The sequence below is a fragment of the Nesoenas mayeri genome (genome assembly GCF_963082525.1).
Source record: "Nesoenas mayeri genome assembly, chromosome: 9".
NCBI classification, from domain to species: domain Eukaryota; kingdom Metazoa; phylum Chordata; class Aves; order Columbiformes; family Columbidae; genus Nesoenas; species Nesoenas mayeri.
In genome coordinates this window covers 20,842,245-20,860,924 of record NC_137557.1, presented here as the reverse complement: position 1 = coordinate 20,860,924, position 18,680 = coordinate 20,842,245, and the positions used below count along the sequence as shown (strand labels likewise).

The window sequence follows — 18,680 nt, the reverse complement described above, 5'->3', positions numbered from 1 at the left end:
TAGTGACTAGATTTGAGATGTATGTAACTTGAAGATGTGAACTTTGGTGACATGATGTAATCTAAGATGGATTTTGCAGCAACCTGTGCTGGGAATTTGGGTCTGCATGCTGTGGGAGACCTGGAGAACCTGGGGCACAGGAGAGAGGGCAGCCTGGGCAGAAATGTGTTCCAGCTGTGTTGTACCCTCTGTCCAGATCCAAAGGGTTCAAAAGGCAGTTTTGTTTTATATTTTCATTTGCATAGAGTGTTTCTTTTACTTTCCAGAAGGGATTGAAATAGACTATTTTGTTTCACAAAGTTGTGTTTTAAAGTAATGCTGTGCTAGTCCCTGGTGAGACCAGAACAATATACACAGTACATGGCATTGAGTGAGGCAGCTGGATCCTGCTCTGACTGCTGGAGATATGTCACGGTTAATCCAGTATGTTCTCATTAAATTGCTACAATTTTAGATTCTTCACAGTGTACTATACAGGACTAGGCCATAATTCATACAGATAAAGTTGATATTAAGTGTCATGTCTATACAGCTTCCAACTTTTCATGTTCAATTTGCTTATTTTTTCAGAGGAAAATTCTTAGTTTTACATAGCAGTAGTTTTCCTGGAGGAAATGGTCTAAGGTAGAGAAAATTGTCCCTGTATCTTTGCTGGCATATGCAATGTTGTGGTGCCAAGGGGCAGAGGAGATTATTGAAGTCGTCTGTGGTCTGAAATATTCAGCAGATAGGCAGTTGTGACTCAGGGTTTTAAAGATGCAGTAAAATGCACAGACCAGCAAGAAGCCATCTTACCTTGGTTATAATGGGAAACTTGAAGGAGGGAAACCAAATTCAGTACTGTGTGGGATGATGGATTTGTGTGATTAAGGTCTCTGGTAGTACCATACCCATGGTAGGATTTCCTTTGTCGTCTTTTCTTGTTTGCTTGAGGATTTGAGTGTAGGTGAAAACTTTACAGACTACTTATTTGTGGATTAGAAAGGGAAGAGGTTTGTCTTACTACTGTCGCTTAAAGCTGTTAGAGCAAATAAACGTGGCAGGATGCAGGAGCAGCATCAGATCCGCAGTGGATGAAGGATAAACACAAGCTTGCTTACTCCTGGTCTTATATTAAATCCCCTGTGAGAAGCTTCATGAAGGGCAATAGGGGCAAATAGCTGAGTGATGTTAGTGTTCTGAGCCCAGGGTCCAAGGCACTGATGTTTCGCAGGGCTGGGAATTCTCTTTTCTTTCTATTTTGTCCAAGAAAAGACTTCACTAACAGTGATCTGTTGATGCTGACTTCTTTTACTCGTTTCTTGTTTTAAGGGAACATTGTCTAGTTAAAGGCTGGAAGACTCAGTTGTCTTCTTGATTACAAAACCCTTCAAACCACCAAATAGGCTCTGCTGTCTATATACAGGGCAGACATTCCACCAAAATCTGTGTACCTACAGAGTGCGGGTATGTTTCTAAGTAAAAGTCTGAGTTGCCAACACTTCTATCAGTCACTGTTTCAGCCTGTTTCCAGGTGTGCTATAGTCCAGGTATCCAGTGACAAATCACGACTGTTGGCTTTCTGGTAGCAGTGCTTTTTGCACGCCCTCTTAATTGGGTCATTCTGATGCAGGAGACTAGTTTTTAGGTCCTGGAAAGAAGAATCTTTCTCTTCCCCAGATACCTTCTCTTGCAGTAAACACCGACAACAAGGAACAAGCTGACCTTTGGACAATATAAATCAGTTTCTCCATTCAAATCCAGTTTTCCTTTCCCTTCCTTTCATACAGGTTGATAAAGTGTGTGGACAGCCCAAACAACAAGAAGGGAACCTGTCGCCAGACAATATAGTGCCAGTGAAGGAAGCGGCTGAAACCCAGACATTTGTGATAGCTCACGCGAGTCTGAACAATAAAAGAAGGTAACCCTAAGCAACAGTTGCTTTGAAATAAACCCTCTGCCTCTCAATTTGTTAATGGCTCCTTGCACCATAGTGTTCAAGCCAGAGCCACACTTTTGTCACCCTGTCTTCTCTCCAGCTGTTGTCATCACTGATAGTTGCACAGGTGTGTTTGTGGTATTAGGTGCCAGGTCTCTCCAAGAAAAGCATTATACGGGCCAGACTTGATGTCATTACTTAGCACAAAGGTGTTCATTGTTTCCAGAAATTTTTCATCATTTCAGTGAAAATGGTGAAAGCTTTTCCTCTACAAAGTCTGAGTAATTTCCCCAGTAATTTCCACAATTGAGTCTAAATTACTTAAAATACAACTGCCCAGGTCTTTAAGGACTTGAGCTTATCCAGGGGTAGAGCTGGGAACGAGTGAAAAGAGAAGATTCATTGCCTGACACGAAGTCAGTCCCTCATTTCATGGAGCTGGGGAAGAGTAATAAGATCCCTTGAAATTGCCTTGATTTGTTATGTAACAGAGCAGGAGCAGAAACATTTATGTTTAGGTTTGTCGTGTCCATCTTGGCTTCTGCTCATGAGCTGTGTGCCAGCTGAATTACTGCCACTGGCCCTGGCATGTCCCTGCTCCCACATCTCCTAGTCTGTTTTGTACTTCCCCTTGTGTAGCTCCTGGATTGGTTCTCTGTACATGGTAATTGGGGATGGAATGATGCCTTTGCATTCCCACTCATGATACATGAGTAGATGTGAGACCTAACTGCCCACAAAATCGCAATGACATATTGCTGGCTAGCATATTGTTCTCTGTCACACCAGTATACATTTGGAACAACTTCACCAAAATGAGTGGAATCGTGCTGGGCTTGTGCTTCTGTCTGAGAACAGTATCTAATCTGCTCAGGGAGTTCCGTGTGTGTCTCTGTATGTTTGATTGATAGGTGATGGACAGGAATGCTACCATTTCCATAGCCTGGATTCTGCAGTTTGAGTTGTGAAGATAAGATTTTTATCTACTTCTATTTTAATTCTCATTTAAGCTTGCATGAATGAAACAAACACTGCTTTAGAAGATAAAAGTAATAGCAGCAAGCTCTTTTAGAGTGATAGCGTTATTTTCATCCCCTTGTTACTTAAAACCAAAACACAAGTTTGTGCTAGTGCTTGGAGCTAATCAATTTCTACCATGCAAATCAGAGAAAAGACCATTAAGGAAATTAAATTAATAAATTCCACTGTAATAATCCTAATAACAGTTGTAGTACAATTAATGAAATATGCTTTTAAAACCAGAGAGCCCCAGGTCATCTTATGTATAACTTATTGACATTACTGGGACTTGTACAATGGCAACCAAAAAGGCAGAATTAACAAACTATTAACAGGTAAGTTCTTAGACTGATGCAAATTGATGTCTTTAATGGCACGACAGAAGTTCTTTCTGACCTGAGGATCTGCTCCCTCCCACTCCTAATCAGCTGAATTACTTGGATATTGACCTTTTAAAATTTAAGACCTGTAGATGGAAAAGAAAATATGCTAAAATACACAGTTTTCCAAAATTGGTGTGAGCACTGAAAATTAATTTATCTAAAAAAATCTAAATGGAGACCATCCTTATACAATTAGCACAAAACTTTACTGAAATACAGTGTTGATAATTATTGTAGAGAGCCCATGCACCAGAAATGAATGATGGAGTAATAGTTAGAAGTGTAGAATATTTTTGAATTTTCCACAGCTTGCTATGAAACACATGACATGAAGCTTGTACTTTGCTTCTTGGAAATGATTGAGAAACAATAAATAGACTGAAATACACAGTGATTGGCTACATCACTGTGGTGTTCATCATCTATCATCTAATCACATATGATATCAATAAAAAGTAATTTTAGGCAATAAAATTTTATAATGGATGGGTGAAATCATTCCTGCAGTGGGTTGTTTAAAATGCACTTAGAGTGACAGATAACTGCTTCAGGGGATATAGATTATGAGAGTAATTATGTGAATCCTTTTTGGTGCCATTCCTTCTGGCGATTTAAAAAATGAAAGAGCAGTAATGTCAGCTGTCTGTCAGCGTAGGTACAAGGTGACACAGGGAATCGGCCCGACAGAGTCTGTTGGTCTGTGCAGTAGGCATCCCTCCAAATAATCCTTAATGCAAGGGGACTGTGGAACATGACTCCTACCTTTTGGAATAAGGAAAGAAAAAGAGAAGGAATCAGCCAGCAAAGTGAACAGAAAATCTGTGGCTCATTCCACTAATGTGTCAGAAAATTCCCAGACTCAAAGAACTGGTCTGATTAGCACATCTGTAGAAGAAACCACAGTAAAGCGGCCTCTCATATCTTCTACCCTACCTGGTCAGTCATGCCCCTAAAAGCCTGTGGTGAGTCAACTTATACATACACGTGTGTTTGCTCCAAAGGTATTGCATCTTTGCAAGGCCAATTACAGATTCAAGCTCCTTTTAAAAAGAGTTTGAGAACCTCTGGTTTCAGCTGTTCAGCAGAGTCAAGGCTGCTTGTGCAGTTGCAAAATGGGACTGTTAAGCTGGTGTCTTTGGTCCTTCTCGGTGTGTGATGTCTGAGTCTGGATGCAGGCAGTCCTCCTCACCCTCTGCTGCTCTGCACACCATTGCCCTGCATGGTCCCTGAATTCACATAGCAGCTGCATCTTCTTTTGCAGTAGTTTAACCTTTTTTTGCTTCTCTTACTCTTAGGGGTTCCTGGAAGATTTCCCATCTTTATTTTCCCCTGCATTCCATGCCTGCGTATTTTTTGTTATGCAACACTAAGTGTCAGGGACAACAGTGCGAGAAGCTGAAACTTGAATAAATGTTTCATGATCTTGCAGGAAACCTTTTCCTCTGATTAAGCTGAAAAGTATAGATTTGATTAGTGATATTTTTTCTTTAATTTCACAATCATATTCAGAGATTAATTGAAACTGGCAGGATTGCTGCTGTAGTTATTTTTTAATGTGAAGTTTATTATAACATGTAGAGATGACAAGAAAATTGAAACCACATGACGGTACAAGGCATGTACATGGCATGTACAGAATCTCAGTTGGTAAACTGGAATGTTATTGCTGAGTTCAGCACAAAGTGCTATTCTGATCAGAGTCTGGACTCCTGGCAATGTTGAATACCTGCCTTTTAGTATGTCTGCTGCATGTAATACTTCAAACCGCCAAACACAGAGTGGTTACAGATTTGGATATAAAAATGTGTTATGTTTAACAAAGAACTATAGCATGATACTAGGTCTCTAGTTGTTGGAGGCAGACTTGAAATAATATTTTGTTCGGATTTCTTTGTTATACTGTGGATTTACAGATCTCTTACACATCTTAAAGTAAAACATTTTGAGGTTTTTGAGAAGGTTTAATTCAACGGCATCTATTTTATTTAAAACAAACTACCTATTGGGTCAGGCAGTACATTATATTATTAAAATTTGAGTATTAAACTATTAGTACAAGACAGTTTATTCATGTCAGATAGAAATTAACTTACTGTGGAAACTAACTAAACATTTCTGACTGTCCAAGGCATAAGTTTCATCAGCTCCAGATTTTCCTTGTTACAAATTCTCATTTCCTTTTTTTGACTGGCTGTGTTGGAATAACTGCTTCAGTGATGACAGGTGACACTCATCTGATGACCAGTGCAGGTCCGGCCTCTCCTGTGGCCACACCTGCCGTGAGCTTTCAGAAAGTACCATGGCAAAGCCACCGCTGTCTGGGTGTCTGCAGAGCTGTCAGGGTGGTGCTTGCTCTCTCCAGTAAGGGTTAACTGGATTGACAAGTACTGGTGAACCTGTTTGCAGGCAGGCATTGCTCCAGCTGTGGCCACTACATTATACATGAGAGTATGGGTATAAGAAAAAGCTGAATGTGACATCAAATCATGGAAGTGGAAAAAATTGCATTATGATGATAATGTGAAGTACAATGTTTAATGTTAATTGAGGGACCTTGGGATATCAGTGCTGTGAAATGCATTTGCACTAAATAATTACTGGAGTTATTTCTACAGTTTTTCTTCCAATATAACGTTAGAGCCTGTCTCTCCTGTTTTGCAAGGGTGGGTTTTTTTCAGTGGTGGAATATGACCAGAATTGAATAGTAAAATATATCTGTATTCACATTTTTTATTAACAGACAGCAAATTGCTCATTGTACCGGAAAATGAATGCTACTTGTGTGTATCCCCCTTCCCATGGTGCTCATTCTAAACTGTTTGCCATTGTTTTCTTCTATAGCCTCATATACTTAGAGTTCTTCCATTTGGTATCAGTTAGAATTAATTTAAGTGCCACTGAATTTATTTTCAGCTTTTCGCTCTGTGCGCTGCATTTGGAATTGTGCTCTCATTCGGAGAAGATTGGGAGAAACAATCTTAGTTATATTTTTTTTTCCAGTATTGCATTGACATTTTTAATTGCATCTATGCTTTGGAAAAATCTCATGACAATTTTCCTCCTTATTTGTTTTCTTGTATTATCCTGTGCATGTGCTCGATGACCTTTCTTTCAAATAATTTTTACTTTTCTCTTTTGTTTCTCATTTCTTTTCCTCATTTGCCTGAATTCCTGTTTCTTCCCTACTCCCCAACCTCTCCTGATTGATGCTTATTCTCCCCGGCCTATTCCAGTTCTCTGCCTCTGAAAGCTTCAAAGAATGACAAATCAAGAAGTTTGAAAAAAATCTCTCGGTAAGAATGAAAACAAGATGACGTACTTCATTGTCTCTACACTTAGCTCATCTCCATTGTAAGCTGCTGTTTGAGCTGTAATCGAGGAATTCATACTGTGGGGCACTGGGAAACTGTACCTTTTCTACCTGAGTGTGTTTAACTTTACACTGTTGAAAAGTAAATATTTTCACTTGTTAAGATTAAGAATTGGACACAGAATTCTGCATTTGCCAAGATGCTACTTTGAAATGTCACTCTGCTGAAAATGTAAGGGTGTTAAAGCCTCTTGGAGTAAGCTAAGACCAGCTTTAGACTCTTCAAAGGGTGCTCCTTTTCTCCTTTGAAGAAAACTCCATTTTAGAATCTGTAAAAATCTTTAGCATCTGTGTCACTTTTCATAATCGATACTTTTAGGCTCTTCTGTCAGGTAGGTGGCCTTCTGGCTGTGCCTATGAGTACTTAGAGGTCATATTCATAATTTAGTGGTCAAAAAGTAGAAAAATTGATTCCCTGTGTAAGTCCCGAAATTCTTTGCTAAAAAGTGGCAGCTTCCCTGAGCTGTTAGGATTGGTTCCTTAGGACCATGTGATCACTAATGGATCTAGAGCACCTTTTCATCACACATAGGACAAATTGGATGGTTAAATGCTTTTGAGAAAGCACAAAGCTGTGGGGAGAGATGACCGCTGCCTAAACCTTGTAGAGGCTGATACCTAGCAGTGGACTTGGATATTGTTTGAAACACCTGTTGATCCCAAAAAGAATAATAAATCCTGGCTGGTTTTGTGCCCAGTTCCATCCAGCTGTATCCCCAGGCACCTCTGTGGTGCAGTGTCCTATTGCAGCCAGGCAGAAACATCATAAACCAGAATGAGCCCTTTGGCCTTTCCAGTGGCACTGCTGAGGGACTTCTGAGACAAGCACATAGCTCCGTGACAGCTCTAGTGCTGTTTTTGTGTCCTGCATCTTGTTCTGGATATCTTTAACAGCTTACATTAGACAGGAGCTTCTAAAGCTGAGAAGATTGGGCACTTTCTCATTCTGAAGTGCTCTCAATTGTGTGCTGAATTAATAGTTGTTTTGTTACAGTTTGTGGCTGCTTCAGCCAGATATAGGTATAGTCTGATTATAAAAGAGACAGCAGTTTGCTCACAAGGCATTTTTCCACACATACATGATCAGAAATGGGCTGTTTGTTCTGCCCAGGTGTAATTGGCAAAGCAGCAGGCACAGCCTCCTCATAACAGATGTGAGGTGCCAGACAATGTGAGAGAGAAATGCCTTCTTAAAAAGAATATGAGATGGATAGTGATGATGGGGAGGAGTTGGCCCTGCCACATCTCAATGAGTTGACTTTCTGTACTGCAGGGTACTTACAGGATATTTCAGGTTTTGTGATGGGATGTAAGCTTTAGAAAGCCTTTTCCAGCCACAGGGTTGTTGACAGGGTTATTAGTTCATCTCACACATACGCACCAAGTGGACAAATACTTCCAGTAACAGAGAAAAAGCACACTCCTTTAAGGATTTTCTCTTTTTTTTTTTTTATCTGTTTATAGAGAGACAGTAGGTGTAGACTCTTTTGAATTTTGTATGAATGTGTTAATGTAATTTGTTAAAACCACCCTTTGTATCTAATTATGTGTATTAACACTGGACTAGGTAGGACTGGATGATATGTAGGAGTAGAAATACACTAGAAATAGAAATTAATGAACTTGGATGACTTAATTTCTGTAAGGATTCTAAACTCTTAACATTGTGGAGGGTTAAGTTGACAGGGGCTTAAACCATAACTGTACTGTTCTGTTGTTAAATGTGTTCTTCGTATGTTACAGAGAGTTCATCAATTACATGAAGCGATCCAGAACCTTTTATGCCTCTATAGCAGAAAGGCTGTGTGATGGAGACCTGGTGATGAGAGACAGCTCGACCTGCTGGAATGGAGAGGATGTTGTAGAAAGGTAAAGTTACAAGTAAAACTTTTCCTTAATGGTAAAAAGGTGACTTCATATCCTTCCGATGGTTCAGAAGCATTCTGAGACATTGCAGTCATCAAGTGTCTCTTGCATAGTGAACTTGATGCAACGGTTTTGCTAAAATAGGAGGTTGTTAATACTGAGTTTTAGGTATCTGTATTAGATATAGCAGAACACTGTCTTGAAGGGCTGCTTTGAAGAGTTCCTTTCTTTCACTGTAGCAAGGCAGCTCTTGGTCTGTAGAGAGATCTTTACCGTCTGAAGGTAGGAGTAGTTACATTTATACTGTCTTAAAACTACATTCAGCCCTTTAAAGGCAACTGCGAGGCTGATGTGGCTTCTGGTGAAAATGAGTTTGACGCCCCTGCTCTAAAGCATGATTAGCAGGTATGGCTGACTGGATGTCATTAGTGCAGAGTTGAACATCATGTTTGGTCATAATTAAAAAATGTGTACATCTTCTTCCAGAGATGTCACAAAACTATAGTGACTGGACCATTATTTTCCTAAAGGATTTCCCTGCTATTTATTTTCAAAATTTCTGGCACAGCATTTTGAATAAGAAGTGGTTTTGGAGTTGTCCAGCACCCTTACCAGAGCATATTATGCAGGAAAACTTATAAAATAACAGTTAATAAATGCACTGTTCCATCTGGATAGAGACAGCTAGAAGCTCTGTAGGGTGAAAGGAGATTTCTAGTTTGTCAGCTAAATTTCTTCCTCTCTGTATTTTATCAGAGTCTTTCCCGTTACCCTTTAGAATCCAAAATGGAAAACAAACTTGCGCTCTCCATGAGCTAAACTTTTTGCTGTCATTTCTCTTACCATGTGTAATAGGAGACAACGTTGCCCTGAGGAGAAAGAGGTGTTCAGAATACAACTGTATCTGTTGCCATCACTCTCAAAGTATACATCAGTTTTTACAGTGAGAGCTGGTTGGAAGTGTGCCAGTGAATGTTTTCCAAAAATGCCTTTTTGTCAAAACAGAGACATCCATGGAATTGTGTTGGCTTTCCTGATGTTTCTTATTGAGGTGTATTTTGTGGTCTATAGCAGTTCTAAAAGATCAAGTTCTAGCATTCTGTTTTCTTGCTTTAAAACAATTTTCATAATTGAAAATTGTTTTGTAGGAAGTTATTAATAGTTCCAATGTGAAACAGAGAGGGCTTACAATTATAGACTGTCCCGTTAAATGGAGTTCTGGCTCGCACACAGCTCTGCTTAGATTTCTTATGTGTAAATAACCTCAACTTAATTACATCTGAGATATTCAGATATAAATACATCATGTCTAACACATTCAGAGAGAACTTTGAAGGTTAATATTTCAATACATACTGGCATTACAAATGTAGAAGCACATATTTGAAGATTTAGCAGCAATGAGTATTCTAAATATTAATGCATACTGATTGTAATACTGATTGAAGTTTTTACAGTGAAAGTTAATGAAAAAAAAGTGGGGAGAATATAAGCATTTCTAATTGGTATTTCCATTTCATAGCACCTTTTGCTGGTAATGTGTTTCTGGATACACAGCTTTTAGAACAAATGGATTTTTGGCCAAAAGAAAAAGAAAAACCAGCAAAACCATTTTGTTAACTCTCTGAATAGAAAATTAAATAAATTTTTTTTGTTTGTTTTTTAGAAAGGCTGCTTAAATTGCTGATATGCATGTTTTAGAAAGGCATGAAGGGAAAAGCTGTTGGTTTTTCCTTTGCCAGTCTGTAACTTTCCCAGAGCTGGAAATATGTGGAGAAGTTTCAGGTTTTAAAATGGTAGGAAGCTGGGAAAAGTACAAAGGAAAACACCAAGACCTGTCATACTTTTAATGAAAAAGAAAAAACAAACAAAAGAAAGCTACACCCCAATAACAACATCAACAACAACAACCAAAAAAACTGCCACCAAACCCTGAAATATTTATAGTTAACAAATTAAATGGGCAGGTTGGAAAATAAAAGTTCGAATTCACATGTTTAATCAGACAGCAATATGTATATATTTGTGAGTTCCATCGTAGTATTGATAGCCTTAAAAGGAGGAGACTGTGGGCAGCCGGCGCTGCCAGCGATGCTGCACAGACATGGCTCCTGCTTGCTGACAAATTTTGCTCCTTTCATCATCTGTTTTATAGGCTGCTGTTGTCATCAGCTCTCCCTGCATGAGAAATAAACCTGTCCTGGTGGTGCCTGAAGATGCATTTCTGTTTGCTCTTTGTGCTTTCCCAGGAGACCAGAGGATTAAATGTCAGCAGTAGTAAACAGCTCTGAACTCAAAATAGAGCCTTATTCTTAGGTCTGCATCAGAAAATAGATCTCCCCAATTAATCTAGTGGATCTCTTGTGAACCTGAGTTTAAGGTTACTCAGGCTGTGGAATTGGGAAAAGCTGCGGTTCCTGTTTCCTTGATGCTTCTTTCATTTCACAATGCTATTTGAAAGCTGGTCAATATTTACACTGCGTGCTAATTGACATGCAGGCTCTTTAAGAAAAACAAACTTAACCTTTAAAAACAATTCGACACACAAATGCAACCTGGAACAATAGGAAATTATTACTCAGAAGTGGGGATTGTGCATTCAGTTAGTGGAGAGGGCACTTGAGGTTGGTCAGAGGATCTGACAACTTTTTACTTTATTATAATTCATTATAATTAAGACATTGCAAACTACTGAAATGTAGTTACAAGTGTGAACAGGTTGTGTACTACTGAGTTTAAAGCATGCTGTTTCTGCTGTAGTCATATCTGCTCTGCAGCCCAGTTTCCCTATTTTGGGTAATCCCATTTTTTTAATTAAATAGAAAAACAAACCACAACTTTCCCTATTGCTGAAAATCTACAACTTTAGGAGAAACTAAGAATTTATGACCATATGTGTAATATTTTCAAATACGGAAATACTGGGAAAGGAGTCAAAGAGGGGAAGAATCCTTTTCCCTGTTGTTAGGGTTCTTCTTTCCTCATTTGTAATAAGTAAATCACTTTTGGACACGTGGCTGGTGATCCCATCAAATCCCTGTGAACTGCTGTCATTGTTTTTACTCTTAACTAAAGATTTGTGCAGATAGGTAGTATCTATAACCAGGAATTAGAACTAGCACAAGAAACAATAGATGTAAGTATGCTTTTAGCCACTGTAGTATTTGTTATTTTCCTGTCTATTTACCCTTTTTTTCCATCTGTCAGGCTTAACAGTTGTTGAGCTCTAACCAAGCTGGAATCTCTATATAACTGTTGGATCAGAAGATCAGATTTAGCTTTATTTAGAGTGGGGAAAGAAAAACAGTTGTGAAAATGACTGAAGGGAGTTTTGTGTTTGCCTCTCAGTTTCAAGCAGAAATTTTCTCAGTTTCTGAATGAATTGTGTGTGTGGTTGTTTCTGTTGGTGTGTGGGTTTGTGTGTTTTTTGTCTTAGTACCAGTTAGTTTGATCTGAAATAGTCTTAATGATGTTAGAAGAAGTAGAATCTGCTGGTCAGACACAGGTTTCCATTGCACAGGTACAGCCCCATAACCTTTCCCAATGTGTCTCTTTAGGTGTGTGTGAGTGGATTTTATGTGGAAGGGGTTTCTCTGTGCCAGACTTGGCCGTTGGTACCAGTCTTGCCAGACTTGGTAGCGCATTAAAACCTTTGAGATGTGCTACAGTCTTTGTTTTCATTTCTCCAAATCTGCTTTGGTTTTGTAGTGCTATGAGGAGTAAAAGGTAGTAAAAGTGCATTCCTATCAATGAATTATACAGGTTTGACATGTAGTACTCTGATTTGGTATGGAGGGACTGAGGGAGATTCTTTTACAGCAACTGCTTTTCATATCAGAAACACTTTCTCAGGAAATTTCAAGTGTAACATTTTGGGGTTAAAAACTTGCATATAAAAATGGCTTTTAAACCAGATCACTGGAAATACAAGAGAAGTATGCTTTGTAACACCCAGCAGGAACCCACACTTCTTTTCCTTCCTTCTTTCTTTTTTTAGTTCTTCAGTTGTTTTTCTTGGAATTTTGCAATAAGTGGAGGGATTAGGGGACACCTGTCCACAGGCTTGAGCTCTCGGGCCCTGTGCTAGTTTGCTGAGAAAGGAATTGGCAAATCACAGTGAATTCCTTTTCTCAAAATGTTTTCCTTTAGAGATTTTCAGTTTTTATTAGTTTAGCACTTTCACTGTTCCCTTTCTCATTTCCTTAGGTTCTAGCAAGCAGCCATCTGGATGTGGAAAACAGAGGTAATCATTTAGCCTTAGTGTTCTTAAAAAGCATTTAGCTTCTGTTATCCTTGTGCCATCAGTGTAAACAATTTCTGGAGATATACTCCTTACTGTAAGTTGTAAAATGCTATATATTTTTGCAGTATTTTCCAGTTTTTAGGGTGTTTTCCAGGACTTGCACTGTTTTTGTTGGTGGGCTTTTTGTTTGGGGTTCTTTTTTATCTTATGGAATAAACCAAATGCACTGTGGCTTAAGATGTACCTTTGCCTGAGCTTACCCTTCCAAGTGATGCAGAGCTCTGACAGACTTTGAATGGCATATTGTGTGTCCTTCTGTCAGGGTGCATGAGGGATGAGCATTAAAAGTTCACTGCCATGCAAGCATGTAAATGTTAATAAGGCTGCTAATTACCTCCTGCACATCTCAAATCAACCATAGGGAGGAGAGAGATGGCAATGCTTAATAGCTACCCCACCCCACCACATGTAAACTCATTGTTTGGCCAGGGCACTCCATTTCAGGGACTTTCTGCTGCCACATGCAGTAGCAAGCAAGATAAGCTGTTGGATGCGTTGAGAGACACAGCAACCTGCATTATTTTCTGTTTTTACAAGGTGAGAGCAATTATATTTTAAATGCAGAGCATTATGCACAGAATGAGATTGTAACAGGTTTTGCCCCCAGTCTCTAACCTGTAGTACTTAGATAAAATACCTATAATATGAATAGTGCCACCACAGAGGACTGTACTGGTTCTTAAGAGATGCTCACAAAGCAAAATATATTTAGCTAAGAAAATAAAAGCCTCAATAAGGATATAATATTTGTCCTTTGTGTTTCTAATAGGAATAAATTCAATTTCGGTTCAGTTTTAGAGAGAATTTCTTAAAGAGGTGTTAGGGAGATTTCAGTCATGAACAGAAAATGAGGTCCAAATGAATTTGTAATATATTGTGAAAGTAAGGCTGTTTCAGTGCATTTCATCCGTACTAGCAAACAGAAGAATAATTGGTTAGCACTGGAAGTTTTGTATGTATGTAACCCATATCAAGTGATTTCTTAAGAAAGGGAAGCACATAAATTCATCTAACAAGATGTGTTCAATCTGCAAAAGTAATTGAAATGTCATCTAGTAACACCTAGATGGTTTTTCTTCTGCAAGATCACAGAGGCAAACATAGTAAGCTGATCGTAATTGAAGGAGTTGCATATTTAATGCCAGAAGGGATGTCACTAAAACATCTCCCAGGGTGTTATGCGATTATACATATGTAAAAAGGAATATTTTCTGTGGTGATTCGAGATCAATGCCATGTAGGATCCTGTGGTTAGATTCCTCTTCTGCTTCTAGTTCTGGCTCTATAAATTAATGAGCTGTTACATCTTTAATCACGTGGGAGACAAGAGGGGACTTGTCTTTCTAACAATGAACAGACATGTTGTTACACCTTTAGTTTGCAGAAACCTCCTTAGCCATATATGTTTGATAACAGTATCACTCTAAAACACAGAATGGGGAAAAACAATGGGATTAGGAAAACTGCTTCCTGCTTGTAAAATTGTACCTAATGAATTTCAGTGCTGTAAATACTTTTTGAACACATGGACAACAGGAAGGGGTGATTACCTTGAAAGCTGTTGCTCATCAGACTTCTCCAGCTGTTGAGATGACTATATAGTTTACCGTTGATTACCACAGTAGTTACTTTTCTCCACAAATTGGAAAGATGCGTTTACATCTATAGTCAAGGGCCATTTCTAATGTTTCTCAAGACTAAGCTGTCAGGCACAGACTTTCAGTCTTAATTTTCTGTTCAGTCAAAAGGATACCTATTATATTTTGGGGTCTATCTGCTGTGATGTGTTGAAGGACCAGGATACATAGCTGAAAAGTGGTCGTGAAATACCTCCTCTGCTGGAAGAGAGCCATCAAGATCAAAAAGAGTGTGTCTCACAGTGGTTGGACTTTGTAGTGAGATCTGGTACCTTTTGAATTCCAGAGAGAACTTTGTAAAAAGCAGAGATTGCCCCTAAAGAACCCTTTGCAACTGTGATGCTGCAGCCTATGGGTGCAGCTCTGTGAGTTCAGCTTTTGCTGTGTGATTATGCATGCAGTGTGGATATGAGCAACACCACCCTAAAGTACAGGCCATATGCTGAAAACAGATATTGTTTTACACACTGCATAGATACACAACCTACTCTCTTTATGCTGTAAAAGAAACTTTTACAAGCGTAATATGATTAATTTTAGTAGCAAGCCTAACCTCCTTTCCCCCTCCGCTGTGCAGCCAGCCACTGGAGGGAAGGAATAGACATCTGCAGCCTTGTATTAAAGCTGCTTCTGGTGCTTCAGTGCGTTTATTTAAGGATTTTCTCTTAGGTAGTAGAATCCTGACTAAATGAGGAAAGAATTATTTGCCCCTGGATTGTATAACTTCTGAAAATTAATGTTTGGGTTTGCAAATATGAACTGAAGTTCTGTTGTTGAGGAAAGACTTACTAGTTTGGTCTGAAATGTAATAAATTTTTTATGGTTTTGACCAGAAATCATGTTTTTTGGTGAGGTTTTCTATTAGGAATATAGACTAAGTCCTCTCCCTCTTCACCACAAACTTTGCGAAGCTCAATGCATGTCTTCCTACAACCCACACTGAGAAAGTGTGTAAAGAACTGTGAGAGAAGTCAATGATGTCTGCATATGGTAGCTGCCTCATGAATACCTATGCAGACCATTTGGCTGGATGTGGTCTGCACTGATCTTTGCAATTGAATCTGATAAGTCTGTATCCTATAAGACTTTATTTATTTATTATTTTTTTAATGCAATGATCAAGGAAGGACAGTGTTAAGGATTTCAGTCCTGGAAACTAAATTTACCCTGATGTGAAGTAGTTTTCTGGATGGACTGACGGTGACTCCATGCCCACCTGCTCATTGGAAACAGTTCTTTTTTTCTGTAATCACACTCCTGTCGTTCTTGCAGTGGGAATGGTATGCTTTCTCCTTACTAGTTAATACTTTTACTTATATATGTCCAAGTAATTTGGTGATGGCTCAAGTCAGTATTTGAAAAACAATTCCTCTAAATACAAACAGAGATTTGACTTGCAAAGGCCTCTCTTTAATGTCTTAATATTAAGTATTTGTCTCAGGTTGAGGGAATTTGATACAAAAAATTAATGCTGGCTTTCAACATTTATTGGGGGACACTTATGGGTTTGGTATCTACTTAGTGACTTATTTCTTTTGATTTAAATACTGTGGGGTAGGACTTTGAGCGGAATACACAGAAAGATAAATCTTGTTATAGTCATCTAGGTTGCTCCATTGGGGCAGTATTTTGCAGATGCAACGTGTAACAGGGGCTAATTTAATACTGTCATAGTATCTCTTTTATTTTAGACATTTTGGGATGTTCTTTATTGAAGATTAATAAAAAAGGCAGGCATTCTTTCTGTTGTGTGCTATTTTTCCTATTTTTTTTCTTCAGAAGGAAAGAACAGCCCTTACTTAGAAAACTGAAACTTTCCAATTAGAATAGTACAGTAATAATATGGTAGTGTTCCAATAACTGAAAGTCTTCTAACAAAAACAATCCAGGCATGGTTAAAGTCTATGGAAATCATCCAAGATAAAGTTTATTTTCTTGTGCATAGTCCAACATAATGACTTTCTACCCGTTCCTATTAGAAAATGTCACAGTCAAAGTCCCCTTGAAAAGGCAGAAAGAGAAAGTTACATCTGATCCTTCAGTCTGTCTTAGCCAATGATTCTTACGATAGAGAAGTAAAATTCATTTTATTTCATTTGTAATGGGTACATAAGTTTCTTGTTGGTAGTAGTGTATTAATATCCTATCTTAACTTAGAGATATTAGACTGAAAATGGATTCTTCAGAGTATCCGTTAAATGAGATAACAGTAAGAATGCTTAAAATACTCATATACCGCCTTCTTTCCCCTGAAACTATAGGGTAAAGCCGCAAGTCTGGTCCCTTTGTTGGATGAAAACGGATAACATATGATGTTTGATTTTTGGCATTACTCAGAACATTGAATATCTGTGCTGTGCCAGAGCACACCACTTTTCTGAGCAGTGTTCAATTTAATATGAAGAATTATAAATTTCCAGACCAATCCCTACAAAATCTTACTATTGCTTTGTACTACCAGAATGGCTGTATCTAAAAGAATTTGCTTTACCAATTGTAATGTTTTGTTTGTGTTAGAATGTTTTGTCTTGGTTGGTGTGAGAAAAATACCAGCAGGTATACGTAAAAATATTTTTGACATTATTTCAAGAAGAAATTGAAGATGCAAAATTAACAATGTGTTAAAAAATATTATTTGGAGGTGAGTTTTCCCGTTCTCCCTTACTAGTCATGTGTCCCAGCAGTGATGAAAACAGCATTTGTAGACTATGCACAATATAAGCAGCTCAATGGAAAAAAAACCCATTCAATTATTTGGACTTTGAAGTAGGCATTTAGGAATCAGTCACTGTTTTAATACAGCCTGTCAAATAAGATAATACATCTTAATTTTTCAAATAAAAGTGCATACTTTGAGAAAAGCGTTACTGTGATAAAACCTGCAGGTGCTTCAATTAAAATATTTTAGTGGAAATGCAAACAATCTCTACTTAATAGCGAAGCTGTTGTCAGCCTGCTTGGTTTGTTCCCTTTGGAGGTGTGAATAGTTACTGTGCTCTGTAACAGCTCCCAGCCCTGCTCTCCCCTGGCTGCCTTGTTCAAATACTCAGTTGTGCGTTGGTCAGAGCAGCCGATGCTGTTCCTCGCACACTGTCGCTATTCTGACATCACAAAGCCGTCCTGCATGTGGCCATGGTACCTGTGTCCATGCCCTCACTTCAGCCGCCACAGCCACGGAGATCTCAGAGGTCGGGAGAATTGTTCACTCTGTGGGTACGTGAGTCACTGTTGGACCGAATTAGATCTGTGTTGAACTAAATCCATATGGCAGTTTGATCCAGGATTTACTGTGCTGCAACGATCTTCCTGGAAATTGTCACTAAGGTAGATTAGGTCTTCACATTGGTTTTGTGTTACAGGTACTTTGTATTTGAAGGCTGGGTTAAAAGTCTTTCTAGTACTATCCAAACCTGAATGTCAAAAAAACATAACATGATCTCTGTTTTGCTGGTTTCCATTCCCTGTGTACGCTTTGGGTAGATGCTGGCAAAATATTTTTGGTATAGTACAATGTGTGTATGATTTAACATACCAGTCACAGCCAACTTCCTAGACAAAAATAGTTGAAGCAAGGTGTGGTAGCATCCAGTGTCGGAAAATTCTGATAGTTTTGGCAGAATAAAAAACCCGTTGCTGCCTAGTTCTGTCCCAGAAACTGACCCCCAGTAAACCATGGTTATCTGAGCATGTTTACTGACTATGGCAGTATTTAGAGCCATGTCTTGTGCTGAGAGGAAGATTTGCCTATGAGAAGCAGATCAGATGAGCAGACACAAAGGCAGTTTAACAAATGTTAAATGTTGTTTAGAAGTAGTTAAATTTATACGTTGTTTATTACACAACCTCTCTTACTGCTATAAAACCATCTTGCTGTAGCTTTCCCTGTCTGCTGTGTACTTTTACTGACCTCTGTGGTGATTGCTTCTTCAAACAGATGATTTTTTCTGTTCTGAGAGTTGCAGGTTTAAAATGCAAATATTCCCATACAGCTGCTGAAAGAATCCTATGGATTCATGGAATAAAAAAAATGAGGTCTGATGGAAGGGTAGTGAGAAAGCCCCAAATACGTTCTTATTATCAATTCCATACGGTTAAGCTGGTGCCTCATAGCAATTTATGTGTAATACTTGATCCACAGTAATTATGTGGATATGCCATACTCTGTGGCATTTGTGGACGGTGC

The 18,680-nt window shown here is 38.6% G+C and overlaps 1 protein-coding gene across 1 annotated transcript in view; it reads left to right on the top strand.

The window, feature by feature from the left end:
- The window catches only part of LOC308043590 (glypican-5-like), a gene marked incomplete at both ends in the record, with an annotated part of 341,547 nt that overhangs the window by 121,144 nt on the left and 201,723 nt on the right, over window positions 1–18,680 (top strand). The window contains 3 exons of the mRNA XM_080349758.1: window positions 1,770–1,900; window positions 6,555–6,614; window positions 8,435–8,560. Of these exons, the coding sequence (XP_080205884.1) occupies window positions 1,770–1,900; window positions 6,555–6,614; window positions 8,435–8,560 (317 nt within the window). The remainder of the gene's footprint in view (window positions 1–1,769; window positions 1,901–6,554; window positions 6,615–8,434; window positions 8,561–18,680) is intronic.